The sequence below is a fragment of the Rhea americana genome, unplaced genomic scaffold (genome assembly GCF_003343005.1).
Source record: "Rhea americana isolate MKP2758 unplaced genomic scaffold, rheAme1 scaffold_83, whole genome shotgun sequence".
Classification (NCBI taxonomy): domain Eukaryota; kingdom Metazoa; phylum Chordata; class Aves; order Rheiformes; family Rheidae; genus Rhea; species Rhea americana.
The window spans coordinates 3,239,813-3,256,769 of record NW_028187012.1 but is presented as its reverse complement, the minus strand read 5'-3'; the positions used below and the strand labels follow the sequence as shown (position 1 = coordinate 3,256,769).

General features: G+C 39.8%; 1 protein-coding gene across 2 annotated transcripts in view; it reads left to right on the top strand.

Annotated features, from left to right (window-relative positions):
- SYK (spleen associated tyrosine kinase) overlaps positions 1–13,525 on the top strand; it is a 33,952-nt gene extending 20,427 nt beyond the window's left edge. For both annotated transcript variants that reach the window (XM_085323229.1, XM_085323228.1), the window contains 7 exons: positions 4,766–4,859; positions 5,549–5,726; positions 7,031–7,240; positions 7,682–7,871; positions 9,285–9,425; positions 9,659–9,771; positions 11,362–13,525. In XM_085323229.1, coding sequence (XP_085179355.1) covers positions 4,766–4,859; positions 5,549–5,726; positions 7,031–7,240; positions 7,682–7,871; positions 9,285–9,425; positions 9,659–9,771; positions 11,362–11,434 — 999 coding nt within the window. In that variant the 3' untranslated portion in view covers positions 11,435–13,525. The remainder of the gene's footprint in view (positions 1–4,765; positions 4,860–5,548; positions 5,727–7,030; positions 7,241–7,681; positions 7,872–9,284; positions 9,426–9,658; positions 9,772–11,361) is intronic.
- The last annotated feature ends 3,432 nt before the right edge of the window (positions 13,526–16,957 follow it).

Here is a 16,957-nt window from a genome sequence, read left to right as displayed (position 1 = left end):
CAGCATAGGCACCTCCTAACAAGGGGTAAAGTAGCACATTTAGATTAACTAAACTGTGTATACTTGAAAAGTTTAACSAATACTAATTAAACCCTATCTGAAAAAAATCCCATGGATAACGAAATAGGACAAGCACACACCATTTTAGAATAAGAGTATAAAATGACAGCCTGCCCAGTAGTTTACTAGTGTGCATACCACAAGGTATCACACAGTATGTGCTGTTTTTAGCAGCTTCATCTAGTAGACTCTCTTCTTATATTCCTTTTAAATTAAGAGAACAAATCCACAGTCATTTTATTCATTCACTGCTTTCTGTAAGAATAGCGTGACTAATCCTCTAGCCTATCCGCTGGTCGTATAAAGACAAAGCTCCTTTTGTTATTAAAAGACCTGCAGGATTAAACTTGCTGTTTTTAAAGCAAAGGGCAGAAAACACTCTGGATTTAAATGCTAGTTAAATAAAAAGAAAATTTTCTTGTATTTTTAGCTAGATCACAGTACACATAATGATATGCACCTCCTGCAGCATTTCTAGATAGCCTCACTTGAACTGAAGAGAATAATTCCAACTTTCTGCTAGAACATCCTGTTAAAAGGCAAGCAGTGTGCTGCATGCCACAAATGTGTAATTGGCAAAAATTTTTTTAAAAAGAAAAAGAAATATCCTGAGGGCCACACAGTATTCCCAAGTTACTAATTTGAGCTGAAAAGGTACCTGAGAAACAACAACTAGCAGTTCAGCAAGAGATGTTAATAAAAAAAAGCTGTTGTTAAGCTATTTAATCAAACTGGGTAATATCATTCCACACATATGTATATATTAGTTAACTAAGCCAGCAGTAAGGATATATCAGCTGCTATCATTCATCTTAAAGATTAGCAGCTCTGAGAAGATTAATAGAGCCAGTTCAAAACTTGGTTGGATTTGGTGTCTCCATGTCACTCCCAATTCACAGCTCCAGAGTTTTATTCACAGCAGAGGAGTGATGCACTTACATTTTCATGACCAAGAGCATCTGACCCTTTCTGATCCTTCCTTTTGTTGTTGAAGCACAAAGGAGAGGAAATGTCTTTATACAGAAGTGTCTTTATACAGAAATGTCTTTTGTCCTGTGTGACAGGACAAGAGGCAATGGACAGAAATTGAAGCACAGGCAGTTCTGCCTGAACGTGAGGGGGAATTTCTTCCCTGTGAGAGTGACAGAGCACTGGAACAGGTTGCCCAGAGAGGTTGTGGAGTCTCCTTCTCTGGAGATCTTCAAGGCCTGCCTGGATGCAACTCTGTCTAATGTGCTCTAGGTGACCGTGCTGWGCAGGGAGGTTGGACTAGATGATCTCCAGAGGTCCCTTCCAACCTTACTGATTCTATGATACCCCTCCATCTGAGGAGTCCTGTGTGACATGGCCRGAGCTGTATGTTTACCAGCTCTTCTGTACTGCTGGAGAGCTTCTTGTGGGTTATAAGAATTTGGTGCACGTTAGTTCCACTTGCCCAGTCCAGAGCATGGCATTTCATGCTGAGACCTCAAATCAGGGATGTGCAACTACTTCTCTAGTCCCAGAGAGAGTTTGCTCTCTAGGTTCTTACAAAGTTGTTGGGCTTGTCCATTATTCGTAGAGCCTCTTGCACTTACTACATATTTTTGCCTTGTTGTTCAGGGCTAATCAAATCAAGCAAGAGATTATACAAGGTATCATAGTGGAATTACCAATTGGTGATTTCTGTCACTACAGTTCTAGCTGCCAAGTGGTACTGCAAGCACTTGTTCGAGCACCAAGTTCAAGTGCATTAAAAATCTTGAGCTTATCATTTTGAAAGGCCTTTCCCAAAGTGCTTGTATTGCATTTCTCTTGAGCTTCTGTTACAATGAGGAAAAACAATACCCATTTTTTTCCTCATGTAAAAAMCAGGGAGATCTGCTGAAGCTGTATGTTTCCATGGGCTGAATTTTTATTCCTTGTTAGGTAAAAGCAGCTGCCCTAACTCCAGAACTCACTGGGATACTTGTGGAAAGAAAGGAAATAGGGCTACCGTGCTTCACTGGTTAGCTTGGAGCTATGGCTGTAGAAGCATGACTTTACGTAGTTGTGACTACAGGAAAGATTTCACTGTTTCAGAAAGGGATGTGCTGCAGGACACCCCACAAGGCTTGAGTTGAGAGATTCTCATCACACTTTTTGGTGCAGTTTGTTAGGGAGACTGTTCAATCCCTTATCCTTAACAGTTTGACTCTAGATTCCTGATTTATCCAAAAGATAAAAAATAATTCTTTRTAAGATGTTTTTGTTAGTATTACAGCTCAAGCTGGGTGCCTCCTCCGAGAGACCTCAAAAGGAAAATTCCCTGGCTATTTATACCCCTACAGGTTGAGTTCTTTGTCCATTCTCTGATTTGTTATACCAATGATTGCTCAACAAGTAGTAGCTTCTTCACTCTTGGTTGGTTTCCCTGTTGTCTCCAGGTGGAGTTACGGTATTCGYTGATCATTGTTGAAGCTGTTTTCTTACTTTCTTATCTCCTTGTTCCCTCCTTGCTCAAACTGGCTCAAACAATTTCAGGAAAATTCAGTGATGTGTGGCCTTAGGCTTCAGTAAATATAGCTAAGTAAATTCAGTAAATATAGTGCTAAGCAAATGCTATTACATCCAACACAGTTGAGGAAGCCCCAGAGCAGTGTGCTATCTTCTAGATGCCATCTTGTGAATACTTTGTGTTTCCATTGAAGAGATTATTTGGGCGATAAAGTTGGCCAAAAGTATCTATGTACCCTTTGAAACTGCCTCTGAAGATACAGCATTTTAGTCCCTTTCCTTAGGTGGTCAGTATATTTTTGTCATTTTCTCCCACTCTTCTTTCGGAMCCCTTGGCCAAGAATTGTTAACCAGAAGCTTCCATAAAATCAATGCAGTTTGATGATTTCTACCCATTAATGATCTGTCTGTCCACACGTGTTAATATCAGCTTATATAGCTTTGTATACACTTAGTGAATTAATTGATTCTGCTGAGGTGTAAGAATATACTTTTGGAAGATAGAATAATGTCATTTTTAAAATACAAATATACTTAGCTTAGCAAGAAAGAGAATAGCCAGGAAGCTGTCCAGTGGAATTGTAATCTTTTCTTAGTAGTAATACTGAATAGGTTATAGTAACTAGCAATACAAAARAACATCAAAAAAACTAAGAAGGCTTGACATGTGCTCAGAAGGCATACAAGCGATAGAAAATGCACAAACTAAAATTACTGTGGCCTCAGTAAGTATGATTCCATCTGATTCCTTTTTGGCACCTTAGTCTTGGGGCTGGCTGGTGTGTTTAGCCCCTGACCTAGAAGCAGCTCATGGGTCTCCTGGCTTAACCTGATTGCAGCCGGCCTCGTGGTGCTGATCCACAGGACTGAGCATCATTGCCCAGAATGATCCCAAGTGTTAGCCCCCTATGCAGGGTTTGCTGTAAGTCCACGTATTAAAACCACTTCTGCATCACCCAACTGGGTAGATCACTTCATTGTGTTTAATGTTCTGCATCACCTGGATCAGATGCTTTCTTTGCAAAATGCTGGTTCCCTATGATAAAGCTCCTGCAGTATCCAATAATTCAAGCCTTAACGGTTCTCAAGCTCTCTTTAACTGAAAACTGCAACTTAGTCAGAGGGCAACTTAGGCCACTGCAAGTTTCAGTTATTAAAAGAGAAAAAAAATGATATACTCAAGTATTTGCAAAATAGCCTATCCAGTGTTTTACAGGTACAGTAAATGCTTCTTACTGGAGCTCAGCAACCTGTTTTTGATGTCCAAATTTCTAGTTTTGAGTGACACTCTGCTATGAAGATGAGATCATTCAAACTTAGGCCTTTTTTCCTTTTCCTCCCCCCCCCCCYTTTTTTTTGTTTGTTTTATATAAAGAAAAGGGACTAAACTACAGAAAAGGGTTCTGTAATTCCCTGTTTTTGAAAGGATCCTCTCACAGTCCACAGACAGCAGAGAGTAGGTTATAAATTTCTGTTACCTATGTCATATTGTGGCGAACACCCCTGCAAGAGCCGTCCTCCAGATGAGGAGCACYAGAGTAGGCTGGCTTTGTGCTTGGGTGGGTTTTGTGAGCTTCAGACAGAAGAGTCAAGGCAGAGGGATGGTATTTGAACTATACATCTCCAATGTGGTAGGGAATTAGGTCATTTTCTCCCTCCCTGGACCATCACAGAGCAGACAGACTGGCCCATAGCATCTTGTCCCTGATGTTGATTTTTCAAGTTTATTAAAATAATTTCTATTTACCCTTGTTTCCTCGAAGTAATAAAAGTGAAGTTATTCTGTAACACCCACAGGAAAAACAGTTGTTTTTTCTTTCATTTTAATTTCTCTATGACCTAGATATGGAGAGAGATTATAGTGGGGGCTAGAGGGAGAATAGACTAAAGAGAAATCCTTGCGACTTCTAGTGTTACATGGAAGCATGTAAATTTAACGTCTGCAGGATAAGATTTGTGCATGACCCATTCCAGTTAATTCTCTCAGATCAAATGCTCTGAAATATTTGCAATAACTTTTTATGCTTTAGCGGTGTGTGTTTTATTTGGCCTGCATATTTACTCAAGCAATAATCTCCAGAAAGAGATAAGCTTTGTTTGATTCCTTTCTTACTCTCTGATTCTCACCTACATGTCTCTTGCAATCATTATGCCATATTCATCTGGAAAAAAGATACATTTAACTTACCTGTTCGTTGCTAAACAGACAAAATCTATTTGTGTACTACAGCAACAGTCACCTATTGCCTACTCCACTGATGATTCAGCATCTTTTAATCCTTATGTGCTCCAAAGGACAAGAACACTCATGGGCGCTGATAAAGGTAGGCAGAGTAATTGTGCTAGAGGCCTCTGCTCCATCCACATTTCTTTGTTTTCTTGCATGTATTCCATGCCATTTCATTTACTGGTATAGCCAGTATCATAACTAGAGCCTGGTAGCAGAGTTTGCCAGATATCAGCATCTGTAACAAAAGTGGATTAGTAGAAATCTCTTTTTTCCTGTTGAAGTGGAAGACTTTTACCTCCTTGACTTGAAAAGCTGCATCCTCCCAGTTGGTGAAAAAGAATTGTGCCCCATTAAATCCACAGGGCCAAGCCAATGTCTAGGCTCTCTGTAAAATGCAACGAAAAGATGAGTGCAGAAGGAGAGTTTAAGAAGTGCCCTTTACCTTAGTATTTCCTAGCACTGCCAAGGACCCATGCACCTAATGCGGCTACTGCAYATAACATAGGAAGAGATGTCTTCTGGTTTCCCTTTTATCCAGTTGCTCCATAGTTATAGCATTTCCTCAGGTGCTTTTATAAAGTAGAACATCAGGTGGAGGTCACTCTTTTTTTGGGATGTCTTAAAGTGCTTGTAGCTGGATTGCATGTGGATTCTCATTAATACTCTCAATAAAGCAAACCCAAAGATGTGATTGATGATCCTGAGCCTGGAAAGAGTGAATATAGTACCTATGGCAGCAGAATATTCTCATAATCTCTAATTTGTTTATTACTTGAACTGCAGCTGATCAGAGAGAGGCCTTACCCATGGACACTGAGGTCTACGAAAGTCCATATGCTGATCCAGATGAAATGAGGCCAAAAAATGTCACTCTTGACAGGAATTTGTTAACCCTGGAGGATGGGGAACTTGGCTCTGGCAACTTCGGTACAGTAAAGAAAGGGTTCTATAAGATGAAAAAGTAAGTGTTCCCTTCTGTTTTTATGGCGTCTAATATACAAAAAGTTTAGCCTGTTTTTTTGGAGCAGCAAAAATGTTTGCATGTCATTTGGTGTGTCAGAYTGTACCTACAGGAATTTGGGCTAAAATTCACCAGCTTTTCTTCCTTTATATATTCATTTTTCTTTTGAATTAAGGAACCTTTTTGCCTATAGCAGAGTCATCTTCCAGCCATTACTTTTGTCTGTAAATCGGGGGATTGCCCCTTACGACTATTTACTCTCCTGGCAGGGATAGTGTAGTGGGGAGCCCTCTGCCTTCCTCTGTARTTTGTGTGGGCAGTCATGGTACTCAGCATTTCTAGTGTACACAGCCTCTCTATGAGAAACAGAGAGCTGTGGACAGCTTACTTGTAGCTAAGGGATTTTTTCCTTAAATAACTACAATAAATACCTGGGTTTTGAGGCTGCAATGTCAATTTTCAAGAAGACAGAACATATTGTGGCCTATCTTACCATAAAATTGCTGTCGGAACAGACCCTGTTTACACTGGCAGATACTGGAGCTCCTGACAATTTATGCATTTTGCATAATCAAATGCTATCAGTATGTTGTTTAAGCGCCTGGACTGTGTATAAGCTTTCAGTGTTAAAAGCTGGAGGCATATTTTTAACCACAGGCTTTCAGAGCCAGGATTTCCACTTTTTCCTATACAGGCTGAAGGGATTTAGGTGGTTGTGGTRCAGGCTTGTGTATTTGCTAACCTTGTTTCACACTGGTGGTTCACAGTTGAGCTCTGTCGGTCTCATCAGCGACTGTTTCACGCAGTTGCGTGAGCAGGTTCCAGYGGCAGGCTCGGTTGCCCAGTAGGTCAGAGCACTGCCTTGGGACCGTGCAATACTGCACTTTTTAATCTCACGCCCAATACACTCCAGTGCTTAGCAAGGCCCTTTGGCTTTCCTTCTGGGGATTCTTTCAACAGTCAGACATTTTTTAGGGAGCCTTTCCACTATTCCTGATCTTTTTTATTWGTTGGAAATAGCCAGAAAGGGCAAGAAAATTTTGTCCAATACTTTTGAATTCAAGACCTGAAGGACTRCTTCTGTTTCCATGAGGTTCCTCCTGTGCTTTCTCTCTTGCTTAGCTGTCTTCTGAGCATGGGATAGAGAGACATTCCTCTTGCAATTGTTCCCCCCTCCCCCGAATGTTCAGTTCTGTCTTTTCTCACAATTTGTACTATGTGCAGAGAAACATCGATTGAAGATTGTGCGCATTTGCATGCAGATTTTTCTGCAACTAATCCCAGAATTGGATTCTCCGTTGTAGGGGTGCTAAGCCAGTGGCTGTAAAAATTCTTAAGAATGAGAGTAATGATCCAGCCATAAAGGATGAACTACTGAGAGAAGCAAATGTAATGCAGCAACTGGATAACCCATATATTGTCCGAATGATAGGCATATGTGAAGCTGAGGCCTGGATGTTAGTAATGGAAATGGCTGAACTTGGGCCCTTGAACAAATTTTTGCAAAAAAATAGGTACGTAGGCTTTGATTTCATTTTTTAGGATTTATCTGAAGGGAAAAAAAAGGAAATAGGACCTTTTTTTTTGTCTTAAGTGCAATTTTAAACGGCAGTGTTGTTATTGTAATTATTAATTACAATATTTACTCTTASCTGGGGAATGATTATCTTGCACATATCTCCCAACTATTAAATATTTCTGGTAAAATAGAGCATTCTGAATAGATTAAAAACATCTAGATGTCTTTTAGTTGCTCGTCTGCTGATAATATTACACTTTTTCTTGCTCCGGACATTCTTCTGCTGCCAGTTCCAATTAAAACGTAGCTAAACATAAATGGCCTAGGTTGCTATTATGATGTGGGGAAGGTCATAGTGCAGATTTGTATTGTTGCTCCATGAAATATCATGAAAATGAACTACTGACCTCTTAGAAGATTCAATTATGATTTTCAGAGATGTCACAGAGAAGAATATAACAGAGTTGGTACATCAGGTTTCCATGGGGATGAAATACCTGGARGAGAATAACTTTGTACACAGGGATCTGGCTGCAAGAAATGTACTATTAGTCACCCAACATTATGCCAAAATCAGTGACTTTGGACTTTCCAAAGCTCTTAGCGCTGATGAGAGTTATTACAAGGTAAGGTTTGCACAGGATTTCAAATCTGAATAGCAGTATAGCTTAACAAGATTATTTTCAATTGAAAGGCTGCTGTCTTCAAAAGTTGAAAATTAGAAACACTATAATAGATATATCTTCTATTATTTTTTAGCCTACTAACAGCTCACTGAAACAGATTTTCAAAATGCATCATCAACATAAAGAGATGGGAAGGAGGGAAAGGCCAGTTCCTTCTTTATTTATTTACTTTTTGATGAACTTGTAATTAGAAGGTTGAAATTTACTGTGGAAATTGGGTACTTCCTCATATAAAAGGATGAAAATGTCTTTGTTGCAGGCAGGAACTTTTCAGCATACATGTTTTTCACCACCTCCAAGCAAAATTTAGGCCAGCACACTGTATTATTGACTAACAGAACTATATTTTGAGAGTGTGCTGAAAAAGTACAATTGCTAAATAATCACTTGAGCTTTGCAGAGTTTGTGTAGCTCAGCTTTAAATTAATTGTACCTCTCTACAGCTAATGGGACTGAAATAACTGCCACATTTAATAAGGTAAAACCATCCTTGGGAGACACAGGCTYTCATCACGTCTGCGTCTTTTATTCTGATATACTGCTCCTGCMGCAAATTATTCCTTTCTTCTTCTTTTTCCCCTTCATAAGCCCTTTAAAGTCRTAAGTCATACCATGAAATGGAGCAGAGGAGGAACAAGCAAATACTCCCTTCTGATCACCTTCCTGTGGGAGCAGTAACTGCTGCCAGAAAAAGCAGTAACATCTTAAATCACTGCAGCTAGCCTAACCAGAACTRCTTGTCAGAGGTCTGAGATTTCCTGTTCAAGGCCTGTTCCCTTTACGATGCCACAAAACGCTGTGGGACTGCTTCACTAGGTCTAGCACTGCRCTGTGATACCTGGGCGCTTGGGTCAGTGTGATAGAGTGTTACGGCAAAATTTGATCAAATTGCCGGTCGCCACGTGGCAGTCAGTGCACTTTGAAATGAAGCATCAACTCCAAGTAAATATGAGCCTCAGCAGAGCTGGTTATCTCTTACCCTCTTGTGGAGAGTCTGGATGAAAAATCTTACTTCTAAAGAGCAACTTACAGTTGAGTGCCACTGCAAGCGTAACTCCGGTCGTTTAGTTAAGCCTTGCTTTGCTGAAACATTCATTGCCCTGCTTTATTTTAGAAAGTGGAAGATTAAGAACAGTTTAGTAACAGTTTTGAAGATGCTTCTACATGTTATCCCTTAATGACAGCTATGTCAGAAATGTTACGGTGCTTGGTGCAAATGAGTGCAGCCATTTTGACTCCTTTCTGTTACGTTTTCTAAATTAACTTGGTCTATATGAATTCTGATGGTGTTTACTCCCTACTGCTGTGTCTCTAGCCTGTTTTTTGTTTGCTTTTTTATTATGGCTTACTTAGGCACAGAGTCACGGAAAATGGCCAGTCAAGTGGTATGCTCCAGAATGCATGAATTTCTACAAATTTTCTAGCAAAAGTGATGTCTGGAGTTTTGGCGTGTTAATGTGGGAAGCTTTTTCTTATGGACAGAAGCCATATAAGGTGAGTAGTTCTAGCTGCCAAATTGTTTTTCTGTCAAAATTCAGAATATATTTGAACTTACCCTACCTAGAAGGATTGYCACAGGGCAAAGCAGGCTTTACCTACCCATCTGTGGCAACAAATGAGTCAAAGGATAGCTCAAAAATTGGCTTTGGGATTCTGTTTGTCTTATGCTGGCATGTATGCTGTAATCATATGTAACTCAGACAACTGTTCTGATCACCCTACTCCAGGGAATGAAGGGTGGTGAAGTTGCACAGATGATTGAAAGAGGAGAACGAATGGAGCGTCCTGAAGCCTGTCCAACTGAAGTCTACAATTTAATGAAATTGTGTTGGACATACAAGTGAGTGTGCTGTGATATTCTCTCTCTTAATGGCAGTTTATTTTAATCTAGTTAAAAGCCAGAAAGGAAACAAGAATGGTATTTCCCAACATATCCTTTCAGCTGGTGTTTAGCTTACAAATAACCTCCAAACTAAGGAGTCAGTTGCGCTTTCATATGAAAATGATTTGAGGTAATTATGGTGTATACAAGAAGCTGATTTTGCACATCTGGTCCATTTTCTCCCGGAACACTTAAATACAAAAAACAGAGTATCATCAAAAACTGTCCTCCCTCGGAAATATCAGTATGATGTATTTGGAAAAGAACATTTGAAATGAAGCAAACATTTTTTTTTCATTTGAGATTGTTTTGTTTGATTTTTCCTTACCAAAGGCTTTTCTTTACTGAAATCATAAGTCATATTATTCCAAAATGTTCCTTCTGTTCCTCAGTTCATAATCATTTTGACTTTTTTTTCCTCCCTTGTTTCAAAATATCCTCAACTTGGATTCCATCTTTTCAAATCTTACATAGCGCTTAAGAAATTTCTTTTTTGACTAAATAACTTTACAATTACTTATGACAAATAGAGCAGAAGATGAAGTAAAATTTATCTAATATTCTTTTCTAACTGATATATTGAAAACAAGCAAGAAAAAATTTGTTTCATAATTTATCATTTTTAACTATTTTGTCAAAGTCACTTTTTACTCGTAGAAAAGTTTCCATATTGAACCCAAATCCCACTGACATGACTTACTCTTCTGGTTCAGAGAATATGTGTGCCAAACAAAAGTCTTTGGATTCCACTTCAGGAGCTGTAATACTTTGCTTTTAGATACTTTACTTTTTGTACCTACTACTGAAGAAAAAACGTGGAGCCACAAAATAATTCCTGCCTTTCTGTTTGACTCAAAGAATGACACAACAGTTGTAGAGTGAATCAGGATCACTTTTGTTAGGATCAGTTCTAAAATATTAAACAATGGCATTTAATAGCTATAAAAGAATGTTGCTTTCTATTTATTTGTATTAAAATATCCTTGATAGAGGAAATAAAAAGGAAAAAAAAATAAAATGCAGTAAGACTGCTCAAGTCAGGCAGTATATCTATGTCAATATGTTACATACTTTTGCCAGGACTTGTTCTCAATTTAGTTATACTGTTCCGAATCATCAAAGATCTGCAGACACAGAGGAAAGCAAAATATTATGGCTATACATCAAAAGATTCCTCTTAATGATGCTCAGCCACTCCATATGATTGTATTACCTATTTTAAGGCAGACATTACACTGTAAGTGTTCTCTTCTGTAGATTATTACTGAAGTAAATGAGGTAGAAAATAAAAGGGTGTTAATTTAGCATTTCTTTCACGTAGTACGTTCACAGACCATAATCCACAAAGTAACAGGCATGCAGATAAGTCCACTGACCAGGTGCTTTGTAGTGACATTTGCCACTTGATATTCATTTTGCAGCAACATTTTGGTAGCCTCAAAAGTATTGTGAGCAGCTTTGTATGAGCCATGAGTGAGCACCACAAGGCCCACAAGGCTTTTACAGCGTTCTCCTTTSCACGCAGTGATATTTGTCTTCTTTTCACAGCATTGATGATCGACCAGGATTTGTTGCCGTTGAGCTGAGATTACGTAACTACTATTACGACATTTCCCACTAGCAGCACAAAGAACAGCAGCTTCCTCTGTCTTCAGCAAGCACGTTCTGAGAAGCTACAGCCACCCATGTGTTCAGTTTCCGAAACTGAGTGACTTTGATTTTTGTACTGCCACTTTCATCCTGTAAAGCTCTAAGCTAAGCCCTGTGTGTGGAATTGCCTTTGCTTGCTTTCTGTGCAATATCCAGCCCCAAAACAGGGTGTCAAAAGTGGAGGGGCCACAAAGCGTGCAGAAAGGATAGCAGCACAGATGCTTAGACTTCTGCTATGTTCCATTTTGTTTTATTTCCCTCTTATTGACATATTTTACTGGGGTGTAAAACCTATTTAATGTCTTTCAGCTCTCCCTCTCTTGTATTTGAATGTCGATTGGGATTTAGAGTCTTATTATTAATTTTCTTAGCCCTCAAATACATTRAGTGGTTCCAGCCTTCCACCTCCCCATGGAGGAATATCATAAACATTTCTCACTGTGTAAGAAATTCACTGTGAAAGTCTGTCAGTCACTTTGACAGCATGTTTGATTTTTACCCCTGAATCCCTTTAAAAGCACAGCCTATTCCTTTGGTATAGGTAACATAAGCCAAGAGCAAATAGGAGATGTGAATTTCTAACATTTGGAAAGAGGAAGGGAATCATCAGCTCCTTTAAATGATAACAACTTCTGTCTTTCCTCATGTCATGTGGAGGCCCACCTGTCCCCCAGGGCGGTATTTTCTTCCTGGTGAAACCTAGGAACTCAGGGATATGTTCTTGTCTGGGGGCAAGATATAAGCACCCAAGGAAATGATCTGAGGTTTTAACATGAAGTCCATGACTGTGTTTCCTAAAAAGMCAGCTGTAAGTTTAAAGGTAAAGAGCAGAACCTTCCTCTCTCTGTGCTGTTTCAGCTCTCTCCAGAGATCTTTTCCATGCATCTCTGGGGTATACCAAAGCTCCTTGTGCAGCACAGTGAGCAGCAAATACTTTTTTTTTAATCTCTCTTTAAAAGCATATGAGATTCACCGGAGCTCATCATCTCTAAAGCTAAATTTCACCCCTAGCTCAAACATTTTTAAACTGGCTTATGTTTACTTTTGTCCTCTCCTAAATGTATTTGCCTGTTAATAATCCTTCATCTTGCATTAGACTGCAAAGCCCATAGGAAGAGGTCTTTGTCTTACTCCTTTTTTGTAATGCACCATGCAGTGTCTCCAGTACTGTATAAGAATAGCAATAATAGCAACAAATAATGTAGCCAACCTCTGTTCCCATTTGTGCTTCTTTTACTTTCTTTGTCCTGTCTCATTTTAAATATTCTAGATGTCAAAATTTCTATTGCTTGTTTCCCACAGTCACTTTACTGGCATTTATGTGTATCTCAGGAATCCATGCACATTGCATCTAGTAGATATGGGTTTCAGATAAATATGAAAAACAAGATTTAGAGATAGATATATTTATTGTATACAGCTGTTTAGAGTATCTGTGTTTAATTGTGGTATTGCCAGGGTATTCTTAGAGATGTAGTGGTATTTTTCTTTCTAGAGAAAGAAATTGAAGAAACTCTGCTGGTGATTAGAGTGCAAAAGTGCTAATTTGCATTCTATGATAAAACTATAAACAAATGTAGGATTCAACATAAAATAGTTATTTGTCTCTTTTTAATAATTTTAGGATCTGGTCTTCCAAAAATACCTAGTAATTTTTGGTAATTTAATTTCTGAGTGTCCAGTGTAAGACACTTCAGAAAACATATGCTACTGAGMTACTCAGTAAATTGAACCATGTTTCAGATGTGACCTGACCCAAATGTGATTTATAATGAAGCTGGTTGACTGATATTTTGTTTTGGTTTTTTAGAAACATTTTCTACAAGAAGAGGTATCTAGAAATTGCCTCTAGTTGTATGTATGTGATTTTTAGTATTACCATTTTTCAGAGAAATTGTCATCTCTACATGTACAGTCGGTGCATTCTTGGGGCGATCAATCATAAATTAGTTGCATAAATCCCCACCAGCCAGCAAGTGATAGCACTCAATTTCCCTGTGATATATGTATGTCTTAAAGTGTTACCTAATGCAAAAAAATGGAGGACTATTTCTTCCCCTTTCTTCTGAGTGGATGTCCTGATTTCGTGTTACTTTACTATTTTTAACTTCATTATGCTATTATAAAAGTTTACAGTTCAYATGATACGAAGTATTGTGAAATAACTGGATTAGATTTTTAAGACACTGTTTTATAAAATATGTCCATTTAGTATCTGTGTAGGTGCTTTCTGTCAAATACTTAACGCAGAGAAAAGAGTGTGTATATACCAAATTACTGTGATTGTTCATCTTGTGAAAAGACTAAGATTCCCTTATTGACATGAACAGATAATGACATGACAGATAAGCCCACTAAAGCCTGGAACTGCTTTTGAAGTGAATTACTATTCAGGACTAGCAGGAAAAATCCCCCCAAATACACACGTCATTATACCTAAGCCTTTCTGAGATACTGCTTTGCAGTGATCGGTGCTGGCTCTGGAAGGTTAGAGGTGGCAGTAGTTAGTGCAGTCTATCTACTATCCAAGGATTTCTGCATTATAGGTATCAACTGTGTAGGTTTTAAAGTCATATTATACCACCATGGAGTCTCTCTTAAAAATGCAGGCAAGTGTTCGAGGTTTTCTGAAAGAACAAGAGAGAGGTCTTCTTTCATTTAACTCCCACTGCAAGCTCCAGTCCTCAGCAAAACGAAAGGTGGGAGGTGACTAAATGTGAGTATGAATAATAATAAAAAGGCTGAAAGACAGCTCCTCAAGATACTTAACTTTGGAAGGATTGGTGCATCATTTACGTACATACATTCCTATGGTCCTTTTCTGGAGTAACAAATCTGGCCTAAGTTTTCTACCCTCTCASCTGTGGCACTGCACCATCAACAGGGTCACTGATGCAGTCTGGCGCTCAGAATAACCCTTCAGATAAGGACGCTCTTGACTTTTTGGTGGTGTGGCTTTTGGGGGTGAGGGGCTGTTTCTGTTTTTTTAACTGACTCATATCAGAAATGCTGTTGGGCAGCTCAGCCCTGCAAGTTAACTGTGACAGCAGAGCTAAGGGGCAGCGCACTGGAGCGTGGAGGAGCAGGAGCTGGTGTGAGTGGCTGGGGGAAGGAGCAGCAGACACAATCATGTTAAAATAGCTTTTGAGTGAAAGGAAAACACACTGTGTATTTACAGCTTTTGGTTAGGGCTCAAATCTACAAAATCATGGCTCCTGTGGAGCACTGGAGGCCAAGCACCTATTCCTTTAAAGCCCAATCCAAACTGCATTAACACTCCTGCCCCTTATCTCCCTCTGCTTCAAACACTATGCAGAGAGGGACTTTTTAATCGGACAAACAAAAATACTCACACTTTTTACATTTAAAATAATTACAGTCAGAACTGTGGGTTTGCTAAAGTGAACGTTGGGGAACGGCCGGGCCGGTTTGATTTTGTGCTAAGGCAGCTGTATGGCATGGCCCTGCCAGGAGGTGGCAGTGCTTGAACACTTTTAGACTCAGGTACTTGTCTCTTAAACACGTCGTTTTCTAGTGCTCTTCGTTTCATTCTGGTTATTCCTACATAAATGCAGTACAAAGCAACTTGTTAATTTATTTACAGCTTGCTGTGAAACAAGTTCCATGTGAATATAAATCATGGTATTAGTTGCGAATGATTAGCAAGTATTTCTGAGACACTTTGTCCCAGTTTTCTTTAGCTGGAATCAGGGAATTCTAGAGAGAACAATACCATGTCCCACATGCACATAAAAGGGAGTGAGAGTTGCTCCTGATGGAAAGAGAGATGCCTTCTCTGGGGCCGAAATGAACCCAGCTCAGGGATGAAACGTGGCAGCTTTAAAGGTCATGTTAGAATATTGCACAAGTTTTGGAACGGAAAAGGACCATGGTTGTGCTGCATGGTGCAGGGGAACATTAAACTAGCAAATATAATTACCAGCCCTAAGTGCAGTCAGGACAGAAAGCAGGAGGAGAAGAAAAAAAAAATCCAACCATATGTGTCTTGACAACCACAGTGAAGAAACTCAAAACCAGAGGCAAAGCAATCCCAGATTCTGATGGAAAAAGGCCACTTCAAGAGTCAACATCATCGATTCCCCGAGTGCTACATTGCATGGGGCAATGCAGATGCGAGCGAGCCCAGGACATGATTGCATCTGGGCCCCTGCTTTCCCTGCCTGTAAGCCAGAAGATGGTTGTGAGGCTGCTGTGCAACACTCAACAGCCAAGTGCTTTCTCCTGTAACTACAGGGAGCCRGCGCTGAACCTCCAACACCTGCAACAGGTAGCCTGTGACATTATCCCAAGGCTTGCAGCCAAATTTGGCATTGGAAAAGGAAAGAACGATCAGAAAGGTGAGGTGTGCAGGGATAGGAATCATCTTTTATTAGAATGCTGCTGGTAAAAAAGAAAAAAAGACAAGCTTGCAGAGTTTTCTTCGGGCTTGTACTCTCACCATGTATCCTGGCGACGCATCACTGAAAGAGTAACTTCACTCAYACTTGACTAAAAACAACATCCCTCCAACCATTTAGAGCTCTCTGAAGCCAGGCTAGTGCTGTGCATCACTCACCAAATTAGTATTTTTCTCTGCTGTCATACATGGGTTAATTGAGGTGAATACCCACATGGCTCTTTGGCATATAATTAACTCTGCACTGAGTCTCACCACAGCTTCCCTGAGGCTGGGAGATGTGCACATTCCTCGATAACCAGAAAAGCAGAGGAAACGAGAAGGAGCTGGAGAAAGCATTGCATTGCTGGTCATTAAAATTCATAACGCTGAACTGAAATAGCGCCTTGATGCCCAGTGCAGTATTTAAATACCTAGACCATTAACTCACCACATCTGTCTACCATCATAAATGCTTTACACTGGCAGGGTAGGGCACGACAAGTCACATCTGGGCCTTGCATTACAGTACCAAAGGGCCGGCTCTTGGATGAAGCCAGCTATTGTGCGGCAGCAGCTACAGTTGCCTCCTGCATGCCCAGGGCTACAGCAGTTCAATAAACTGTGTGTTGGGCTCCCCGTGCCTCTGGCCAGCTCAATCATCACATTAGAAATACAAAAAAAGATTTGCGAAGAATAGGCCAATACCACCGCAACTTATGTGAGCCACCAGCCCACGCGGCAATGCATGCATTACTTTGCAGGAAGAGTCACTCGTCCGTTTTGCAGTGTGGTCAGCAATGAGTGGCTGCATTAATATCTGCTCTTTCCTTTTCCACCTCTGTCAAAGTGAAATACAACTGGTTTGAGCAGCAGCAAGAGTGCCAAGATGCCTACTGCTGGGCTGTGCGGCAACACAGGTAACAGCGGACTTGTACAGCTGTCACTTGCACAGTTTGAAAGATTTGCTTAAAAGGTTTACACACACACACACACACACACACGTACTTTCCCCTACCATTTAATCCTACCTGTTTTTGATAATATCCTCTGCTCCTGCCTCTATTCTTGATACATATTCATATCTTTAGATTTTTA